At 35.7% G+C, this 23,878-nt stretch overlaps 1 protein-coding gene and 1 pseudogene across 7 annotated transcripts in view; both read right to left on the bottom strand.

Annotated features, from left to right (window-relative positions):
• PPHLN1 (periphilin 1) overlaps positions 1 to 23,878 on the bottom strand; it is a 153,774-nt gene that overhangs the window by 121,102 nt on the left and 8,794 nt on the right. For 5 of the 7 annotated variants that reach the window (XM_032347920.1, XM_032347918.1, XM_032347916.1 and 2 more), the window contains 3 exons: positions 21,356 to 21,447; positions 11,013 to 11,177; positions 8,240 to 8,301 (listed from right to left, as the gene is read on the bottom strand). In XM_032347920.1, the coding sequence (XP_032203811.1) occupies positions 8,240 to 8,301; positions 11,013 to 11,177; positions 21,356 to 21,427 (299 nt within the window). In that variant the 5' untranslated portion in view covers positions 21,428 to 21,447. The remainder of the gene's footprint in view (positions 1 to 8,239; positions 8,302 to 11,012; positions 11,178 to 21,355; positions 21,448 to 23,878) is intronic. The other 2 variants (XM_032347921.1, XM_032347923.1) reach the window with 1 other exon arrangement.
• On the bottom strand, positions 17,574 to 21,199 carry LOC116593649 (annotated as a pseudogene).

Genomic DNA, 23,878 nt, shown 5'->3' with positions numbered 1-23,878 from the left:
TGTAAATCAAAACTATATATAGAGATGCCACTTCACACTTAACAAGATGGCAATAACAAAAACAGGAAGGATACAATATAAGGTCATATGTCAATTATACATTAAAAAAAAAAAATCCACATAAAGACTCTGGAAACAATGAAAACAATAAAAAGGATAAGGATAACACATTGATTATACCTAAAAAGAAAAAAAAGTTCACAGAAAGCCTTCAGAAAAGCTTCTAACATTACAAAATATACCCATATTAATATGATTTATCAAAGTACAGTAAATGAATTGAAACAAATGAACCACTGCTCCAGAGTCAAGTAGATAGCACAATGTGACTTATACCTATCACATGAGACAAACTAAGGGTGGAAAATATCACAGGAAATGCTGTAATTGTTAATATGTACAGGGCTCCACTGAAAATCTTCATAAAACCATTGAAAAGAAAATACACAGAGTATTTATTTAAATGAAAAGAGATACTGCACACACTGAATTTCAAAAGTAGCATTCGTTTTCATACACACATAACAGATTTAGCTAAAATTAGAGTCACATTCCTTTTTTTTCTTTTTTAAGGTCTTAAATGTGAGTTTCAACAAGACTTCACAGAGCTGCAGTTCAGCACTGAGTTTCCAAGAAGCCTGAGTTTCTAGGGAAGACCCTTTCCCTCCATTATTCACCCAAGCATCATTCTAAATTCTCTACCTACCCTTCGGTCACCGTAGGTTTTAAAAAGGAAACACATAAAAGCTGTGCCACACCAGTCCTCCAGCTGCTCTCTGCTGCCTCTTACCTTTGCTCTATGAATTCTACACCAGCTGATGTCATTCTTGAAGTAAGAGTCATCCCCTTCTGCCTGTAAAACTTTCTGCCAGGCACAAGCCGCCAAAGCCAAATTCAAAGATCACTTTTACACCAATGATTCCTCCAAATTCATTTCCAAAACTGACCTCCTCTATGCAATTTTATTCCCACTCTCTCCACCAGACTCCAACAACTAAGATGTCCTCTAGCACCTGTGCTTCAGCCAAAATGGCCTCATCACATACATATTCAGTACTTGCTTATTATGGCCCAGCCACCAGTCTTCCTCTAGTTCTAGCCATCTCTTCTGACAGAAATGCTAACTAGCCTTCAGAGTTCGACTCAAATGATCCCTCCTCCTTGGTCTTTCCTTATCACCTTACTTACCATCATTCTTCGGAATTCCTTCAGTGTCAGAACCTATCCCAGTAAGTATGACCCACCCCATTCTGCTTTGTATTACTTATTTCAGAGTATTTCTTCTTTCCCTTAACTGACAACAAAGAACAGAACCTCCTAGAAGCTCTTACTCACTTTCATTCTCACAACACAATGTAGCAGTTTAAAAAATACACAGCAATCATTCATTATACAGATAGTGCCTATGAACATTTAGGCTGTAATTTGCTATAGCAATATTATATTTACAAAATAACTAATAACAAAATAACAAATATATAACAAATATAAAACATATTTATACACATATTTATACATGTTTATATAAATATGTAACAAATATATAACATACATAATAAAATAGCAAATGTATAACATATATCCATAAATAAATAACAAATATATAACAAAATAACAGAACCTGAAATGACTAATCTAGGTTTTAATTTTTAAAAGCACTTAACAGAATGCCCCCACATACACATATACACACAATAATAAAAAGAATATAACAAGTAGTGGTAAGTATGTGAAGAAACTGGGAAGCTTGTACATTGGTGAGAATGCAAAATGGTACAGCCACTACAGATAACAATTTGGTGGTTCCTCAAAAAGGTAAACATAAAATTACCATATGACCCAGCAATTCTACTCCTAGATATGCACCCAAAAGAATCGAAAACAGGGACTCAAAATAGATAGTTACTTGTCAATGTTCCCAGCAGCATTATTTATGATAACCAAAAGGTAGAAACAACCCAAATATTCGAGAAGATAAACGGATAAACAAAATGTGGTAAATACACAAAATGGAATATTATATACCAATAAAAAAGAATGCCATTCTGTTACACCCGGTTAAAAACATCATGGTAAGTGAAAGAAGACAAACACAAATGGACAAGTATTGCATGATTCCACTTATATGAACACCAAGAACAGGCAAATTTTTAAAGACAAAAAGTAGAACGGCGGTTGCCCTGGGCTGAGAGTAAGGAAACATAAGGAATTATTGCTTAACAGGTATAGTTTCTGTTTGGGATGATGAAAAAAAGTTTTGAAAATGGTTTTTTTCTGTAACCATCTTACCTGACATTGTGAATGTAATTAGCACTAATGAATTGTGCACTTAAAAATGGTTAAAATGGCATATTTTCTATTATACATATGCCTTTACAACTATTTTTTGAAAAAACACAGAAGCTAACCTCAAGGGATTCTCACTGACCAAATTTCAGCACCATAATGACAGCAACAGTTTATAACACATTGAAAATAGGAATTCATACTGATATAAACAAAGTTTGTTTTTTTCTTAAAGGGGGTGAAGAGAAAGATATTTCTCACAACAGATAACCGGTAACAGTATGCATAGTACGTACAGAAAGAAGAAGAGTATAATTACAAAATCACCATTACAAACAATTATATTGATAATTCGGGCAAGAAACACCAATGAATGCTAGAACTAGTGGATGGAAATGGGATGAAGAATGGCACACTCGCATAGTTTGAAAGTAACTCCTGACAAAACACTGATGTCAGGTGAAGAGGCCTACTTCATGGTGAAGAAATTTTGCAGACCCCATCTTAATCAAGGCATAAAAGTCAACAACACCAATAAGGGAACAAATCAACACATGCAACCAAACAGGATGCAATAAAAAGAATCCAGCATCACTTCAGGAATTGTCCTGGCAGGGGCGCCTGGGTGGCTCAGAGGGTTGGGCCTCTGCCTTCGGCTCAGGTCATGATCTCAGGATCTTGGGATCGAGCCCCACATCGGGGGGCTCAGCAGGGAGCCTGCTCAGCAGGGAGCCTGCTTCCTCCTCTCTCTCTGCCTGCCTCTCTGCCTACTTGTGATCTCTGTCTATCAAATAAATAAATAAAATCTTTAAAAAAAAATTGTCCTGGCAAAAATGCATAACTGAACTCTAATCACAAACATTAGACAAACCTAAATTGAGACACAGTCTACAAAATGTCTGCCCATCTTACCAAAAACAGTGAGCCACAGAAATCAAGGAACAGACTAAAGAACTATTCCAGATTAAAGAAGTCTACAAAAATATGACCTATGAACTCAGATTAGATCTTTTTGCTATAAAAACACATTATCGGGGCATTGTGGGAAACATTACTGGGGTGTTTGGTTTTTTAAATTATTCTCATAACTTTTGTATAAACTTAAAAACTGTATCAAATGTTTTAAATAGTCTAATAATTTCCACAATGATATTCTAATAATTATCGTGTACACCTCAATAAAAATAAAAACACTACTTGGTATGGTCCTAAATACTCAGAACCTTATTTTCTCACCAATATACACAAGTACTCTCTGCAAGGTTTACAATGCAGCAGTATTTTTTTCCCCTAAAACAAACAGCTGGGGGCACCTGAGCGGCTCAGTTGTTAAACATCTGCCTCAGCTCAGATCATGAACCCAGGGTCCTGGGATAGAGCCCCACTTTGGGCTCCCTGCTCAGCAGGAAGCCTGCTTCTCCCTCTCCCACTCCCCCTGCTTGTGTTCCCTCTCTTGCTGTCTCTCTCTGTCAAATAAATAAATAAAATCTTAAAAAAAAAAAAAAAAGTTATTTTCTATTTACAAAGTCTTCAATGAGACCACCTAATAGGGAACAACCTACAGACAGCCAGAAAGATGCTAGCCTTGAAAGGCATTAGCTTCTTTGATAGTCTAATACCTGAAATGTCACTGAGGACACCCAGACATCAAGTGAAGGTGCAGAAGATGTGGAAGAACCCCTTCTATACTACAACCATTTCACTTTTATTCATTTTTATGAATTTTTATTTTTTATCTGTTTACTATCTATAATTCATACTAAAATGTAGGCTAATGAGAGCAGAACTTTTATCCCCAGAGGCTAGAAGAATAGCTAACATATACCAGTCACCCAATAAATACTTACCAAATGAATGAATATACCATACAGAATGAAGTCTATACCAAAAAATTTCAAACAACAGAGTCAGGAGTACAGGCAACACTCTCTGATCACAGAATAACCAGCATATGCTATGTTGGAATCAGTATAAAATTGCTGTCTATCAGGGGTGCCTGGGTGGTTCAGTTGGTTGAGTGTCTGACTTTTGACCCCAGGGTTATAAGTTCGAATCCCATGGTGGGCTCCACACTGGTCATGGAGCTACTTTAAAAAAGATTAAAAAAATAAAAAATTGTATCTATAAGAATCAATGGAATACAGTTATAACAATTCTTAAAAGAAATTTTAAAACTCTACTTATACTCATAAATAAGATGGAAAGAAAAATAAATACCAAAATTAAAATGTTAGATTTTTTTCAAATATTGAAACAGATGTTGCAAGCCTTTTAGAAGACAAACTGAAAAACATCAATTAAAAAGTAAAATATAGGGCGCCTGGGTGCTCAGTTGGTTGAGCAACTGCCTTCAGCTCAGGTCATGATCCGGGACTTCCAGGATTGAGTCCCGAAACAGGCTCCCAGCTCCTTGGGGAGTCTGCTTCTCCCCCTGACCTTCTCCTCTCTCATGCTCTCTCCCACTCAACCTCTCTCAAATAAATAAATAAAATCTTTTTTTAAAAAATTAAAATTAAAAAAAAAAGTAAAATATTTATGTCCTGTGACCCAGAAATTCCACTTCTGGCAATCTATCTCATAGAAACTAAAGTACTGTTTTATAATGACATCATATACTCCGATTTATTACAACACTGTTTTGTACTAGAAACAGAGTGAATATTCATCAATATGTGAACAGCTAAATTATTTGGTATACCCACATAATGCAACATAACTTAGCCATTAAAAGGATTCAAATAGGGGTGCCTGGGTGGCTCAGTGGGTTAAAGCCTCTGCCCTCGGCTCAGGTCATGATCCCAGGATCCTGGGATCAAGCCCCACATCGGGCACTGTGCTCTGAGGGGAGCCTGCTTCCTCCTCTCTCTCTCTCTGCCTGCCTCTCTGCCTACTTGTGATCTCTGTCTGTCAAATAAATAAATAAAAATCTTTATAAAAAAAAAAAAAAGGATTCAAATAAAAGTTAAACCAAATAACCTGGAGAGATTTCCACAAGCACTGAATGAGAAAAGCATCTTACAGAAGAATATAATATGTGATCTCATTAACAACAAATACCCCAAATTAAATATAAATAAAAAAAAATAACACCCAGCTGTTAACATGACTGCGGGAAACAGAGAGTCCTATATATGATTTTATTTCATTTATGTAAAATTATACACACACACAGGAAAATAGTAAAATACTTTAAAAAAAAAAAAACAGGAAGGGAGAATTAAAGATAGAAACCTACTATTATTTTAAAAACTGAAATCAACTCAAATCAACCTGAAAACTGTTTCTTTGGAGTGAATATAAAGCACTGGTTAATCTAATCACGAGTTTTTCTTACAATTTCGCTTATCACATTTAGGTCTTTATTATACCAGATACTTTGATATACCAGGCTTTGGATACACCAGGCTTTCAATTTCACTTTTTTCCCCCTCAAATGGATGGCCATTTCTCCCAGCACTATTAACTGAAAAAGTTCATTCTTTCCCCCATTTTATTTGTAGTGCCACTGCTGCTGTATCCCAAACTCCCAGGTATATTTAGGTTTGTTTCTAGACTCCCTATCCTGTTTCACTGTTTACATTACTATAGCTTGTAATGTAAGTTTTGATAGTATATCGAGCCTTCATATCTTTTTCAATGCTACTTTTGACTTTTGGTCCTTTACTCTTTCATAGTAAATTTAGAAACAACTTACCAACTTCCATGGAGAAAAATCCTAGAATTTAGACTGGAACCGAACTGAATGAACATCTGAATTTTAGAACTGATATCTTCATGATACTGTCTCTTCCCAGCCAAGAATGTCACATATGTGTTGCTCCTTTTACTTGGGTCTTTTCAAATGTCCCTTAGAAATTACTTGCAATTTCATCTACATAGGTCTCACACACTTTTGTTAGATTTAGTCCCATTACTCCTTACAGTTTTTATGTTACAGAAAATAATTTTAAATTACATTTTTAACTTATGCTTATAGCTGATTTCATTATCCTAAACTTTGCTAATTTCCTAACAGTTCTAATAGTCTATAGACTCTATTGGATCTTCTACATAATTTATCATCTGTAAATAGCTTTCTTTCATTCTAACCCTTACAACTTCATTTTTCTTGTCTTACTGCGGAGACTGAGACCTCCATTACCATGATGAATAGAAGCAGTGATAACAGGCATCTTTGCTTTGTTCTAATTTTAAAGCAAATGCTTCTAACTCTACCATTTAGTATAGTAAATCCCTATTTATAAGACAAAGGAAATTATCTTCTATTTCTAGCTACCTAAAACTTAACTGTTCTGTTTAAGACAGAAATTAAATTTTACTCAAGTATTGTTCAGCATCTATTTTCTCCATTACTCCTTTTGGGAAAGGTAGTCCTCCATGAGTAGCAAGCTCTTGACAGTGTGTTCCTCAGCTGCAGTGCATCCCACTGTATACACAGCCACCATCTCTGCCCACGACATCTCTGGGACTTGGAGGCAGGGAACCAGCACTACCATGCTGATACCCCTGATGACTAAGGTGCTGTGTGTAATAAACTGCCTTGCTCTGACCCACTCAATCCTGTTGTCTACTTCTGACACCTAGAGAGTTGTAGCAGTTGACTACTTTCTCTTGTCTACAGAGAGAGTTATAAGAGATCTTTTTTTAAAGATTTATTTCTTTTTCGAGGTGGGGAGGGACAGAGGAAGAAGAAGAAAGAATCCCAAGCAGACTCCCCACCAAGCATAGAGCCCAATTCTCCATGAGGCTGGATCTCACAACCCTGAGATCATGACCTGAACCAAAATCAAGAGTCAGATCCTTAAGCAACTGAACCATCCAGGCACCCCCATAGAAGATCTTTAAAAAGCTCCTTTATAACTTCTACTACTTCCTTTGTGAAGTCATTAAAAAAAATCAAACAAGGGGCACCTAGGTGGCTCAGTCATGAAGCATCCACCTTTGGTTCAGGTCGTGATTCCAGGGTCCTGGGATGGAGCCCCGCAGCAGGCACCCTGCTCGTTGGGAGGCCTGCTTCTCCCTCTCCCACTCCCCCTGCTTGTGTTCCCTCTCTCACTGTGTCTCTCGCTGTCGAATAATAAATAAAATCTTTTTTTTTTAAGATTGTATTTATTTATTTGACAGAGAGAGATCACAAGTAGGCAGAGAGGCAGGCGGGGGGCGGGCGGGGGAGGGGGAAGCAGCCTCCCTGCTGAGCAGAACCCGATATGGGGCTAGATTCCAGGATGCTGGGATCATATCTGAGCCAAAGGCAAGGCTTTAACCCACTGAGCCACACAGGTGCCCCAATAAATAAAATCTTTAAAAGAAAAAATCAAACAAACTTGAAGGGTACCTGGGTGGCTCAAGTCATGATCCCAAGATTCTGGGATCAAGCCCCACGTCAGGCTCCTTGCTCAGTGAGGAGTCTGCTTCTCCTCTCCCTCTCCCTCTGCCCCTTCTGCCTAGGGTGTACTCTAATAAATAAATAACCAAAAAAATAAAAATAAAACAAACTTGATTAAATCTGTCCATCTGTGTTTTTTTTCCTAACTATTCTATCAGATGCCTCTATAACTAACCAAGGCTAACAATGACTAAAATTCTTCCAAAATATATTAATAAGAGACACTCTCTAAGGACTCAAATATTCTGGAGAGGGAAAAAAAGGCCTTAACATTCTAATTAAGCAGATACCTTATAATCCATATTACACATTAGGAATAATTTAATACCTAATTTGATGAGAATATACCAATAGTTCAAACATTTTTTTTATTATCCGTTTTCAAAATGCCAATACAGAATGCTATCAGTGCTATTATATTAGTCATAGGACTAATATGTTTGTTGCTCTCAGAATTATAAATCCTAATAAAAAATATTTCATCTATAAGCCTTGAGATTAGATTTCAACAGCAGACATCTCAGTGAATCAAGTATCAAAGTAGTTATGGTACTATGTTCATTTTACCTGTACTCAGGCTGTCGACTTGCAGAATGATCATCTCTTGTCCACCTATAGCCAGATTCATCCTGTAAAATAAAAAAAGTTATTTAGGTATCTGTTTACATTATTTTAGTCAAGGAGGATTTATCTAACAGTACTAAGACCAAAATAATATGAGGACAAAGACACCTTTTTAAATCTCTCTGAGTTTCAAAGGCATAAAAAGGGGGGAAAAAGATATAGCAAGTCATCCATTTCAACAAGTAATTTAGTAAACCAATAACCTGTGGTACCATTTAGCTCTATGAAAATGCTTATGGTATTTCTTTGGGGCCCTAACAGCCTTATTACCAAAGACACGCCAACATCACAACAGTTCAGGATGCTTATAAGATCAGAGGCTCAATTTAAATTTAATCAAGCATACATTTCTCAACCTTTCATTTTATTTTCTTTCTGTCAAGTTCTCTCACCAATTTTCAAATTCAAGTCCAATGAATTTCTTGTTCAAGTTTTTTTTCTCATCTTGATTCTTATCAAAATCCATGATTGGAAACAATATCATAAGAAGCTATCACCTGGGGCACCTGGGTTGCTCAGTCATTGGATGCCTGCCTTCGGCTCGGGTCATGATCCCAGGGTCCTGGGATCAAGCCCCACATCAGGCTCCCCACTCAGCGGGAAGCGTGCTTCTCCCACTCCAGCTCCCCCTGCTTGTGTTCCCTCTCTCTCTGTCTCTCTCTCTTAAATAAATAAATCTTAAAAAATTAAAAAATAAAAATTTTTTAGAAAAAGAAGCTATCACCTACCGATAAACTATATTAGAGCAAGATGTGGCACGAAATTTAAAATTAATTTTAAAAAAGTGTATTTTGTCCTCTAAAACAGAAAAAAATAAATTTAAAAAATTAGTAGTAGATCATGCCCAACTGCTTTAAAATTACATATAGAATATAAAGGTAATTATTTATAAATATTAATTCAGCTAAAATAAATATTGTTTTCATCTTCCTCTTTAGCATCATGTATTCTCTTTTTTTAAGATTTTTTTTAAATTTATTTATTTGACAGACAGAGATCACAAGTAGGCAAGAGGCAGGCAGAGAGAGAGAGGAGGAAGCAGGCTCCCCACTGAGCAGAGAGCCCGATGTGGGGCTTGATCCCAGGATCCTGGGATCATGACCTGAGCTGAAGGCAGAGGCTTTAACCCACTGAGCCACCCAGGCACCCCAGCATCATATATTCTAACACAAGAGTAATGTATTCATCATTTTCCTTCCCAACAGTAAATCTAAACAAACAAAAGAAAAAACTCAAAAGCTCTATAATATTAGATCAAATAAGTATTTACTTTATATAACTGAACTCAAGATAAATTAGTGTCACAAGAATCCTAAAGGTCTCCAACAGACTTATTTTTGTTTAAAGAGAATATAAAGGGAAAATGTTGTATAAAGTATGATAAATGCAATTTGTAACAAAAAACTAATGTTGAGGCACTATTACGCTACAACATTTTAGGGAAGAAATCATATTCACGAGGATTCATACACAAATTGATTCAATGAATCCCAAATCCCCTATCTATATCAAATGGCCACATTTGATTTTCCTAAGAGGGATACCAACTTTATGTGAAGGCCAAATTTTTTCTTCCTCAGACTACCTGGGATAATGGCTCCAAAGGCAAAATCCAGTAATTCTAGAATACAGATAATGTATAATATTTACTTTTCAACACCAAATCCCTCTTCCTAAAGGAAAGGCATGACATTTAAAAATTGAACAAAACAAAAATTCACTCTAGGAGAAGGAAGCTATGCACCCCAAACTTTAAAATGACAAGAAAACACTGAATAGTCTCATTATTACTTTAGAATTGTTAAGGCTCACCATAATGCAGTAGAAAGAGAACTGGACATCCATACATACCCAACCCTGGATAAATCACCTTACCTCCATTTCTTTGAGGGTCAAGAATGGAAAGTAATTCCAACAGCCAAAGAGAGGTGAAATTTTAACATAAACAATGTTTGAATATGTACTGTTAATTGCAAAATTATATAGTAGGGAAGGGGAAAGGAGAAAATGTAGGAAAACGGTCTATAAGAGTGATGTAAACACACAAGCTAAGTCAAAGGAACTGCATCAAGGAATAGCTGCAATCAAGTTCAATGACAGATTACTGCAACATTAAATACATACTTCTAGATTATTAAAGATGATCAAGAGAAACAAAATACAATAGCAACATCAATGGTAATAATAGAAACTAACATTTAAAAAGTGCTTATTATATATAGGACAGGCAGTGTTTTGAGAGCTTTCTAATCTGAGTTACTAAGTAGACTTTAAGAAGTATAACAAAAATGACACAGAAGCTCAACTGTAACCCAACCTCACCCACAGCATCTCATCATGATGAAAATAATCAAAGTAATTATAAGTGGATACATCCAGTAAGAGATGGTAACCACCTGCTCATCACTCACTGAGTACCAAGGCAATGTAGATTATCTTTATCTGCTTCTGTAAATTCTTGCCAATCCAGAGGATAAAAATATAAGCTAGCTGGAATTAATGTCACTTAAGAGCTACCCAGAGTGGCTTACCTACTTTGTCCCAAGATTTTCCACTACCAGTTCCCATTTGACAGCTCTAGCAGGCAACTCAACAGAGCATCAAGCAGGAAGTGTTTATTCAACTGCCCTCATGGCCAGTCACATAAATTTCAAAAATTACATAATTTTTAAACTTATAAAAAATAACAATTAGTACACGGGGGAAATTTACATACTCCTCTGTGAGGTGGACCACTTCTTCGATCATGAGAAAAACTGCGGCCCTCGTCATATTCTTGGTAATCAACATGACTGTAATATCTACTGTAGTTTCCTTCACCAGGTCTGTCTAGCAGTGGTGGTTTCTTTGGCACAATATTAACTACTCTATGGTAGCCATCCTAAAACAGACAAAAAGAAATATATAAAAATCACTAATTTCTCTATTTGGTTTTGGAAAGGTTTTTAAAAAGTACAGGAGTTCTTATCCTTAATCAAACAGAGTAAATGTATAAACAAACAAAAATGCATTAATGAAATAACATGAATATAACTAATAGCAAGGTTTTCACATGGATTAAAGAAAATAAAATTGTTCAATGAAGAAAGCCAGGTGTTTAAAATAACAAGCAGCAATGCTAAAACCAATGCTAAAACCAATCATAAATAATAAAAGAAAAAGTACGTTATTGTTTTAATAAAAAATAAACTACAGAAAGAATATTACAGTAGCTCTAATCCTAATTGCCTAAGAATTTTAGAAACAAAACCATTTAAGATAGCACACATCTTTAGTCTACTGTGTTTGAAGTATACGGTTTTGAAGAAATACAAAATCTTCACACATAAGGAACAGCAAACAGGGAGGTATACTGAGCTAGAACCATCAAGAGGAAACATTCTGCTATTTCTCCAGAAGAGAAGAGAGCCCTTGACTTCACAGCTCTGGAAGCAAAATAAAACCTGATATAAAATTTGAACTATTTTCAAAGTAGTATGTTATTAATGTTTTAAAGTTTTAGCAACTACATGGACGTTTGTGGGAGTTGGGAAACTGGAAGGAAGGAGAACAACACCTCTCTGGTTTAGCAGCTGCTGCAAAGTAACTGAACAAAAAGATGGTTACCAACAGTAAAAACTAGAGAGCTACGTAACATGTATTCGTAAATAACCTGGGCTTGACTAGTCACGGTCTTTCTACCTATATCAGATGACATATATGTGAAAGAAATTAGAAAGCTATCAAAATGTAAGACATGACCAATTTAAATTAACTAATTTGACAAAATAAAGTCCAACATTCAGGGCATTACTATACCACCTTTATTCTCGGTTTCGTTATCTGTACAACAGACTAATACTAATACCTACCTCAAGGAGTTGCTGTGAAGACTAAATGAAAAACAGATTGTAAAATATTTAGTACAATGTGTAAGCCATACTAAGTACTCAAAATGTTTGCTGTTTGGATTACCTTTTTCAAGTCTAGGTGAAACACAATTCCTCAACGCGTCTATTTCCTTAAATGACTTCTTAGCATTAATAACTACAACTATTCAAATATTAAATTACTGTGTCCTATTCAAATTTCCTAATAGGCAGGAAATTTGTTACTGTGCTGAGAAAAAATAAAATCAATGATTATATCTGTTTGAGAGCTAAAAGGATCTACTAATTTTTTCTTATGGGAACAAAAAGTAGTTTCCTTCTTTAGTATGTGAGATATTAAATTGTAACACATATTTTATATGTTCACATAAAATATAACAGAAAAATGAACCCATTGACTCTGTCTTGCAAAAACTGTCTTTCAAGAGATTTCAAATAAATCTAAGCAAATATTGAGCTTCTAAAAAAATTCAACATTAAGCCAAAATTAGCAACTTTGTAATTTATATCATTTTCTAAATCAAAATCTGTTGTTTATAAAATTAGAATCACTGATTACTCCATTTCCAAGAAACCATAAAATTCCGTTCTATAATATCCTTGATTGTTTGTATATATTTATTTGGAGGGATAGTGGGTAAGTGTGCATATCTAAACATTTCTATGAATAGATTACCAAGCAACATTTTCCTTTGTTCAAAGTGGTTTTAGGACTGTAAAATGCATATGGTAAAACTTTCAAAGAATAATATTCAAATCACATTTAGTCATAGATTAAATAAACTGGTTTTTTTTCAAATAATAATAAATGAAAACAATCATTCCAGAGTTGTTAATCAGCAACAGAAAAAAAAAAACCCTCTTGATTACAGTTCTGTATCTAGCAATGAAGATCAAACTGACATTTCCTTTGTTTTGAGAATGTTCAAACATAAGCACCTATACCATCTCACCTCTCTAGGCATCTATTCTTAAAACTCCCTAGTTACATGAAAAGATTTAAGGAAATGAAGATGACTACAGGAGTCTGTGATAAAGCAAGATGATATTATTAGAAAGTTTCTATATTATCCAGGTATTATATTCAAGGATTTTTCTTTCCAATAAAATCCATGATGGGAGGCAAAGATTTCAGAATTTTTTTCTGAAGTTTTATTTATAAAGAAAGTTCAAACAGTATTTTATATTACCGGCAATGCCAGACCCAATTGGAAACATTCATTCAGTGTTTGAATGAATTCTCATACAAATTTATATTAAGCTATAAACATGTAATTTTCCTTTCTAAATGCTAACGGAAGGACACAAGGCTTCAGGTACTGATATGTTCACAGACTTCATTTTAGAAATACCTTGGAAAGCAATGGCACTATTATATGCAAACCAGAAATAAAAATTATGACTTCTGAAGAATATCTTAAAAGATTTTTAAAGATAACAGGATCATTTTCAATTAATTTAAAAATGAACTCCATGGAATCAAAACATTTCTATTATTTATTATTTCTATTATTTCAAATCTTGAGTTTGGACATAAAATTTGAATTCACCTCAATGAAATCAATTTTCATTGCTTCCATTCATTACGAAAAATATGTATGGTATCCCTTTAAGATCAGACTATATCAACTTAATACAACTATTACACATTTATTATACCATTTATCAATTTTCCATGGCTATTACTAGAATTTCCAAAAATATGCATCAAATCTATCAGATCTGCTCCTCCAAAATTAGTATTAATGTTGTGATGGGTCAGACCAAAATAAAAAAGTAATATGTAACTCATTTAAAAAAAAAATTTTAGGCCTATTTTACTTAATCATTGATCTATTCTGGCAGAATATAGGAAGCAAAAACTTGCATATAGATTTAAATACTTTTTTGAGTATAGGTCAGTGAAATTTACACTTTCTCATAGGTCACTATCTCGGGGTGAAACAATTCCTACCATTAGGCTCTCTGGGTTTCTGAAATAGGGAGTGCTCACAGTTTGCTTGTGCTAATGGGTATCTGATCAGGTTAAGATACATATCAAATTAGTTTTGCAATTTTTAGATCTGAAATGGTGAACATGTTTTGTTACAAAAAGCAATTATTTCTTAATTTGCTATAAATTCTAATGAGAAATACTTTCATTTCAGTAAATGAATAATAGCACCAAGTTTTGTTTCATTCAATATTTAAATGCCAAATTTTCCACACTAATATTTAATCTCTTTACTAACTGGGGACAAATTATGAGGATTAGCACATTTCTTTAAAAGCATTTCTTTACCAATGTCATTAAAATATACTCGGCACAAACTCTAACACGAAAACATTTTATTTAAAGGAAAAATTTAAACATTTAAACACCTCCTTTTAAGCATCCTTATCATTTAGAGACACATACTAAAATAGTTATTTGTACTTGAAATAGAGTATCTTGGATTTACTTCAAAATAATCTGGGAGAGGGGCGCCTGGGTGGCTCAGTGGGTTAAAGCCTCTGCCTTCGGCTCAGGTCATGATCCCAGGATCCTGCGATCAAGCCCTGCATTGGGCTCTCTGCTCAGTGGGGAATCTGCTTCCTTCTCTCTCTCTCTCTCTCTCTCTCTCTCTCTCTGCCTGCCTCTCTGCTTATTTGTGATCTCTGTCAAATAAATAAATAAAATCTTAAAATAATAATAATAATAATCTGGGAGAAAAGAAACTGGGGTAGTCATAAACAAAACAAGATGGACCATCAGTTGATAATTGCCATTTGGATGATTCGCCCATGGTGAGTTCATTTTGTTATGTTTTTTCTACTTTTATATCTTTAATTTTTGTCTTTATAACCAGTCAAAAACTACTAAAACACACTAACCTACCAGCAAAGTAACTAAGTATGATAGCAAATGTAGAGTTAATCCCATTCCTCCCTGAAACAATCAACTCAGTATGAATGCAAGCTTCATTGGCACAGAAACCTTGGTCTTAACTCACTGCTCTATTCCCAGCACCTGGAACAGCACTTGGCACATAGTAGGCACTACATACGTAACATACTCTGCTTCACTACATCAATTTTATGCTACTTTTAGCATCACATGCTTTTTGTTAGAAATGTACCACACAAACCACACATAACTAAAAAATTTTACTACACAGGCTGGTGGACTTTTGCTTTCAAAAGTCTGAGGTTCTTTTCTTCTGCTACCTCATATTTTGTGACATGCATTTCTATAACAGCACTTACTCATTTAATTCACTCACTGAATTTTCAAAGAAATACTGGTGGTTTTGCATTTCAATGGCTCTGGGAAATAATGAGTCAAATATCTGAAATTGAAACTGCACCAGAAAATCAGGACATATTGTTACAGAATATAGCCAAGAACTCATCGTTCCTCTCTGGAAGTAACGACAAGAAGGAAGTTAAATACTTGCAATTCTGTCAACCAAGAACGTAAAACACCTCCTAGGGAAGCTCTACACAAAGGAACATTACTAAATCAAAACTTGGCAGATGAACACTTAAGACTTTGTATTACATGTGTGTTATTTTTGCATTTAGAAAAAGATGTAAAAAAAAAAAACACGGCACTTTTATGGTATGTATACCTAGAGTCAGTGAAAAGTTTATTTTGAAATACATCCAAAAACTAGATGGATTAAGTAGATGGATGAAGGACAGATAAGTGGATAAATACATGATAAAGAAAGTTTTCATAAAATGTTAATAGTTGAATATAAGTAGTGAGTAAATGGGAGCAATAAGAAAAAAAAAGAGAAATGCAGTAAAATTGCTTTTCTGTTAGAGAACAGAACCCAAATATACAAAATAGAGCATTACCTTCCTCTGTCACAGGCACTAAGATAGTGAGTGCTTACTTTTTCAAGGATTAACTAATTTTATATTTAGAAAAAAAATAATCTGCCTTTTTAAAACTAAGTTTTTAGTGAAGTATGACATACATACAAAAAGTCTAAAAATCATAAATGACTCCTGGATCAATTTTTACAAGATAATTACACTTTATAACTACCACCAGATCAAAAAACTGAACAACCCTAGTATGGCAAAAGCCTTCCTGTGCTCTCTCCCAGTCAATACTCACCTCTCCTAAAAGTAACTGCTTTCCTGGTGAGTTTTGCTTATTCTGAAACTTTATTTAAATATGCAGGAAATACAGGATATACTCTTGTATTTGGCTTCTTTTTTTTTAGTATGATGTCTGTGAGATTCATACATGTTGCTGCTTTTGCAATGGTCCATCAGGTCCATTCATTCTAACTGCTGTGTAAATTGCACAATTAATTTATCTACTCTACTGTTACACATTTGGATTGTTGCCAGCTTGGAGCTGTTATGAATAATGCTGCTTATGAGAATCTTGTACAAGTCAATATGATATACCAATATGGTTTTTAAAATAACATTAGATGATCTCTGTTTTGTTATTAAATGTTTTTAAATATTAAAGAAATTATACTTTTATTAGCTCCAAATTCAGGAACTTTACTAATTTATATTTATATATATACTAATATATATACTAACTTTACTAATTCATATTTCTAATTCTAGTGTCATTTAACAATTTTCTAGCCCAAGGATTCAGCAGGTCCTTGAAATCAGATGTAAATAAAAAATTACTTTTTTCACCCAAATACAGCAACAAACAACAGAATAACAACAGAAGTATCTGTGGCTTCGTCACTAACAGAAATCATAGATATTTTCATATCATGTTATAGCTGTTGCATTATCTCAAAATACCATTTTCTCTCATAACTTTGAAAATACAGTAATGAAACTCCCACCATTAGCTCTTAGTACTTTAATGACCTACTAAAGAAGTACATATTACTGTATTACAAAATTGTTTTAGAATAGTTCGATAATTCAAATATTAGTGGTCTTCTTTAATTTTGTGTATTTTGTAGTTTTAAAACCCCTACTCTAAAAGGGATCCATAGGCTTCACCAGACTGTTAAAAGGATCCATGGCACCAAAAAGTTTAAGAAACTTTGCTTTACTTTACTAAAATGAAAATGGAGGTGTAACATAGAAGGTAAAGAGATAACTTCCAAGAGCCATCAAAGGCACATAATTGAGGGGAGGGGAAGGCTTTAATTTTCTAACCAAAAAAAAGGCCACATTCACTATAAAAGCAAGTCTTTGGGGAAAGGGATGTGGGAATTGAGAAGGATTTATCAACTAAAAAAGGCTTATTGGGAGGAGGAAGGGACCAATCACTAGAATTAAAATTGTTTCTTCAAAAGGAGAGCAATAAAGCTGCACAAGGTCTGGGCAGATTCTGTGCTCTCAGGAGAAAGGCAATCTAGGTACCTCCCCAAATAGGAGGAACTAAGTAGCCAGAGAATTTAGAAAGTCAGATTCACCTTTGGGAACTTAGAGTTGGTTGAGTACTTCCACTGTGATGAAATTACTTTATAAAGGAGCCTCTATTTCACATTTACACCCACATAAATTATTTAAAAATGAAAATGTGTGGGTTTAGATTTTACTACAATAGCCTCAACCACTGATAACTTCCATCACCTGTCATTTTACCTCAACTCCTGTCACCATCAGCAACTTCAGTGTTCATCTGCATTTCTTAACTGCATAAGTAACCTGTTAACTTTTATACAACACTGATGTTTTGATCCTAGCTGCAAATATTAGGACTTAATTTTCTGGATGGGGCCCAGACACTGATATTTAAGAACTCTCTGTGTGACTTCAAAGTCCAGTGAGGACTGAGAATCTCTAATCTAAATCACTGAGCAAATTGAGCTACCAAGTTTTCCTGAGAGTCTCTAATCTAAATCACTGAGCAAATCGAGCTACCAAGTTTTCCTGATCTCCTAACCTTCACCCACCCTCTATTCCTACCCCCATCTGCTGGACTTTAAATCACCCAGAACTGTACTCTCTTGGAAACTCTACACTTCAAAATACCAATTGCCTATCTTTCTACCACACACTGGTCTTCAGCTTCACTGAGCCTTTACTGTCCCTCAACCCCTCACTTCTTTCAATCCACTGTCCCTCTTACAGCTTTATCTCCTTCCTGAATCACCCCATAACACATAATATATTACCTCAGTAACTCTCTGAGTCAGAACTTTCAATATCTTTCTCTTCCTGAGTCCACCACTCATCATGCAATCTTAAATCAATACAACACCTTGCCTCCTCCACTCCAAAATTGGGCTACTTAGGTAATAAAGCACACATTCCTGCAGACTGGTACCCCTATAATATTACAGCGCAAAGCTCACTGCCCCTCAGCCACAGTCTTTTAAAACATCTCTGGTGAGGAGATACCAACAATAGCTACTCACAATTCAAGGCTGGCCTCAAATCACCCTCTACCTCCTGCACTTTCAGATGATCTTGCTACCCCTTCAGAGAAAACAAAGGCTTTTAGTATGAACTTTCTCAAATCCATTCTCACACAATGACCTAGAGATCTGAAGGGTCCTTCTTTTGTCCTTAGGCCACTGATAAGCCAATTATCCCCATCTTAAAACTCATTCCTCCCCAGCTTGTTTAAACCACTTCCCCTGCATAGAAATAGCTGACAGCCTCCTGACAGGTCCCTCTGCCTCCAGTCTTAACTCTCTGAATCACCTTCCACTGCACTGTGTTCTAGAATACAAGCCAGCGTGCATAAATAACACAGAATGGTGTAATAAGTGGTGTAATATATAACTTTTCCCATGATTTGATCATGAATACTTCCCACTGTTGTCTGAAATTCTATTTCTGTATATAAATCCCTGCTTACATTTTATGGCTTCTACAACATTCTACTGAGTTCTATAAATGTTGTACCATTCAACACTCAGAATTGTTTTGAAGATTAAGAGATTTATATGTAAAACCCCTCACTTACAGTAAGCAGGAACTAGTTAAACATGTAATTACAGTAAGTTACCACTTAAAAGTCACCCCCTGTCTAAATGTATCTTATTTTATAATTCGGAATCATGTGTTACACTAAGGGGGAAAAAAACCTAATTAGAAAAAAAAAAAAAAAGGCAATTCCCCAAAATTGAAAACAAACTAAAACAAATCCAACTATATATTCCAGTTGGTGGCGTAACCACACAGAAAATTTTAAGTATTCTTGAAATACAAATTCCTAATAGGATATATCCTTAGAAAGGTAGGGGTCCCAAGAATTTTTTTTTCTAAAATCATCCCTTTTACTACCTCTTCATTACTCCCACATTATGTTTATCTATATCATTTTGTTTTGTTTTCCTAGATAAACTATAATTTTATCAAACAGGAAAGAATTTAACTCAAAGTTTAATTAGAAACCACAGATGATAATAAATATACAATCTATAAATAAAACTTGGAAAGAAATGACATATAGTAACAAGTCTACTCGTTCTGAAATTTGGTAGGCCTCTTTCTTTCCTCCATCTTTTATCTTTTTTGGGGGGGGGTCATCAAATGATCCTTTGTTGAAGTGTTTTCCTTTGTAGTTCTTAACTAGCTGGGCATTCCACTGCACCACTATTGATGTCATCTATGATGTCATGAGGATGGTGGCCATCAACACTGCAGCCCGCAGATTGGGCCATCTCCAGGATCTCCTTAATGGTTCTAGAGAATTATCTGGCTAAAGATCAGTGGCATATTGGGGTGCCTGGGCGGCTCAGTGGGTTGAGCCTCTGCCTTCGGTTCGGGTCATGATCCTAGGGTCCTGGAATCGAGCCCCACATCGGGCTCTCTGCTTAGCAGGGAGCCTGCTTCCTCCTCTCTCTCTGCCTGCCTCTCTTCCTATTTGTGATCTCGGTCTGTCAAATAAATAAATAAATAATCCTAAAAAAAAAAAAAAAAAGATCAGTGACATATCTATCAGGCAATGTTGACAATCTTATCAAAAGTGATATTTCCACTGTGCTTAATGTTTTTCTTCAGTATCTTGGTGGTTCCTTGAGGGCTTTGACCATCAGGGCAGAGGCAGTCTGCCTGCAGTCCCACTTCAGTCTGGGCCTGTCTGTTCTGAATGGTCAGTTTCACTGTAATCCTCAGACCCTTCCAATTATCAGTTGCCTTGGTGAGGTCATCACCAACTTCTGCTGGAGAAAGACTCAAGAGGCCGATCTTGGGGGGCAGGACAGACATAGCACCAACTTCCCCATCGGTGCACCCCAGGTACATAACTTTGATCTAATTGGGGTTGGGATCTTGAACTTAGGAGGCATGGCGGAGGTAGCTGGTGTCAGGATGAACCCGAATTCGAGACTACTAAAGACAGTTGCACCCCTGCCTCCTCTGAGCCAAAAACCAAAAAGTCCATCTTTTATCATTTTAGATCAACCCAGCCTAAGCTGTAACCCGGGCCAAATGACAATGCTAAAAGTGGTATCACCCATCTGTAGGACTTACTCAGAATATATAAGTAAAGAAAAAAAAACAAAAACAAAAAACTAGCATATAAACAAGTATTTGTACCCTTTGATGGCATATGATGAATCCATATAGCCACATAGTATCAACACAACCCAAACCCCTGGTGCTTAGAATGGGCCTGTGTAAAGTTTAAGACTGACAGTTTCTTGACCCTTCCCAAACTTTCCCTTAGGTCTCTGCAGAGGATTCTGCAGAGAGAGTATATATATTCACTCAATAAACACTGAACTCCTACTATGTGCCACATACGAGATGGTGCTGGGAATATAGTAACAAGCACAATAGCAAGCTCCTTGAGAAAAGGCCTAATTAAAAATTTCCAATTCCCAAAGCAACAGAGACAATTAGTAGGACAGTATACTAAGCTACCTACCTGCCCCTGATCTGCCTCTACTTCATAATTTCACATATCCAATTTGCAAACATTTTTAGAAATACAGAAGAATAGGTGACAGCCAATAGTAGGAGCAGGTGCTCAAATACTCCTTCGTTACCTGACAGTCCATCTTTATATAACCTCAAATTTTCTTCACAAATTCAATTCAATATAAAAACCCTCCATTTTAGAAATTTAAATAAGAAATATGAAATACAGATTATCTACATAAATAAAATGCTGCATTTTCAAACTTTTAACTTTTAAAATATAAGCTTAATCTATATTTCAACTCAGACTGGTCAATTTTTATCTATTAAAGATTTTACTATACCTAGCTTCAGTATAACAAATTCACTTAGACACCAGGTTTTGAATTATTCTACATCAGTAGTAACTTACACTGGGATGACTTCGCGGAGGTACTCGTTCTCTTGGAAGTCTTTCATAGTCATATCGTCCCTCAGACCACATTTCATCTCTTCTGTAAGCCACTAAACAAAAAGAAACAAAGATTTACGGGTGTTGTTATTAGAGAGCAAGAGAGATTTTTAAAAAAGTAAATATTTACATGCCAATGATTATTTTCCAGAGAGACTTAAATAAAATGTAAGTGACCAAAAGGAAGAAAGAATGAGTAAGGCAATTATTTTTCCAAACAATTCGGAAATGTCCTTTTTAAAAAAATGTAATAGAAAGCCCCATGTTCCAAAGGGTTCCATAGTTTCAAAGGCTATTTAAAGCTTCAAAGAGCTTGTTTCCAACAACTGTGGTAAAAAGATCCATAAGAGGAATGCCTGGGTGGCTCAGTGGGTTAAAGCCTCTGCCTTCGGCTTAGGTAGTGATCTCAGGGTTCTGGGATAGAGCCCCGCATCAGGCTCTCTGCTCAGCGGGGAGCCTGCTTCCTCCCCGCTCCCTGCCTGCCTGTCTGCCTACTTGTAATCTCTGTCTCTGGGTCAAATAAATAAATAAAATGTTTTTGGGCGCCTGGGTGGCTCAGTGGGTTGAGCCGCTGCCTTCGGCTCAGGTCATGATCTCAGGGTCCTGGGATCGAGTCCCGCATCGGGCTCTCTGCTCAGCAGGGAGCCTGCTTCCCTCTCTCTCTCTCTCTCTGCCTGCCTCTCCATCTACTTGTGATTTCTCTCTGTCAAATAAATAAATAAAATCTTTTTAATAAATAAATAAATAAATAAATAAATAAAATGTTTTTTAAAAATCCATAAGACCACAAATATTTTTTCATTCTTATAGTAAAAATTAGAGAAGATGCATCTGCATGAATAATTTACAATGCTCAGCAATGCTGGTATTTCCTGGTGGATGGTTTCTGTAACACTAGTGTCTAGTTTTGTCGCATTCCTAAAGCTTTATCTCTTCTATGTGTTCAATGAAATAATTTAATCAAAAAGTGTTAAACAATCCCATAAAAGCACACTCAACAAACCCTGAAATGAATCACACTCAGTATTTGCTTTTAATGCTATAAATTTATTTCAATGCAAAGACATTCTCATAATATTTGAAATTAAAATAAAAGTTCTGACAGCATTTTTCATGTTTGGGATACAGACAGAGGCTTCCTACTTTGAGAGCTGACGTGTTCTGAATGGAGGGCTGAGTGCATTATGGAGTCCAGACGGAAACAACATGTGAACAGGCAAAAAACAAGATAAGCATGACAAACAAGAGATGATGAGCAGAGGGTGCAGGAAATAGCCTTAAGGTCATCTATATGAAATGGCAACACAGTAGATCAGGGGGTTGGCGAACTTTTTTATAAAGGACCAGACTAATATTTTCAGCCTTGCAGGTCACAGGTCTCTGTCAAAACTACTTTATTCTAGTGTTATAATACGAAAGCAGCCATAAACAATACCTATAAATGTAGGGGTGTGGCCATGTTCCAAAAACACTGTATTTACAAAAATAGGCAGGCAGTCCACAGGCAGCAGCTCAACAACCACCAGAGTAGATGAGAAATGGTTAAGAGAACAGAACCACAAGAAAGTGAACCAGGTTCTGACGCAAGAACTATGAACCATAAGTGATACAGAGAAGGATAATCACAAGTGAGAAGTGAAAAATGGGACCCGTACTAAGTCAGGACCTTTATAGTACATAGAAAATAGGGCAACAAGTCCAAACACATAGTCCCAAATTTGTGGAGAAGGAAAATTTCCCAGAGAAGATACATATCAAAAGATTTTCAGTGGCTCTTTATGATATAATAATACTAACAGGGTAAGGGGAGTGTTGATGGCGAAGATGACATCCCACTTTGGCAGGACAGAATTCTAACGGTTTAGGCCAGAAAAAAACAAAGGCTGGATGATGAGGGCAATATTTTTTGACACTATCCACAGTACAATCTTAACTTTCTCTGCAAAAACAAACCTACAATATTTTCTAATACAAATAGTGCAATAAAATGAACCAACTCAAAGATGCCTAGAAAAATCTTAATTTAAGTTACAAATGAGCTTTTAACATTATACATAAATCAACCGCAATTCCAAGTCCATAATCAGACATCATCAAGAATGTTATTTCAGGGGCGCCTGGGTGGCTCACTTGGTTAAGCACCTGCCTTCAGCTGAGGTCCTAATTTCAGAGTCCTGGGTCCTCCCTCTCCCTCTGCCTTCCCCCCACCCCACATGCTCTCTCTCACTCTCAAATAAGTAAAACCTTTAAAAAGAAAAAAGAGAGAGAGAGAGAGAGAATGTTATTTCAGAGTAACCAATCTTTTAAATACAAGAATTGATGGAAGCTTGAAAAAAAAGAAATTATCAAAATTACTCCTCCTATACTACCTTTACTGAACCCACCAAAAGTTTCATGGAGTCTAAAGAACAAGTCAGATTTTATCCTGCTTGAGAAACAATGGAGAGAAGTAACAGCAACCAACTGAAATCAAATCACAGGGGA

Source organism: Mustela erminea, chromosome 6, assembly GCF_009829155.1.
Source record: "Mustela erminea isolate mMusErm1 chromosome 6, mMusErm1.Pri, whole genome shotgun sequence".
NCBI lineage: Eukaryota > Metazoa > Chordata > Mammalia > Carnivora > Mustelidae > Mustela > Mustela erminea.
This window is presented reverse-complemented; position numbering and strand designations above follow the sequence as displayed.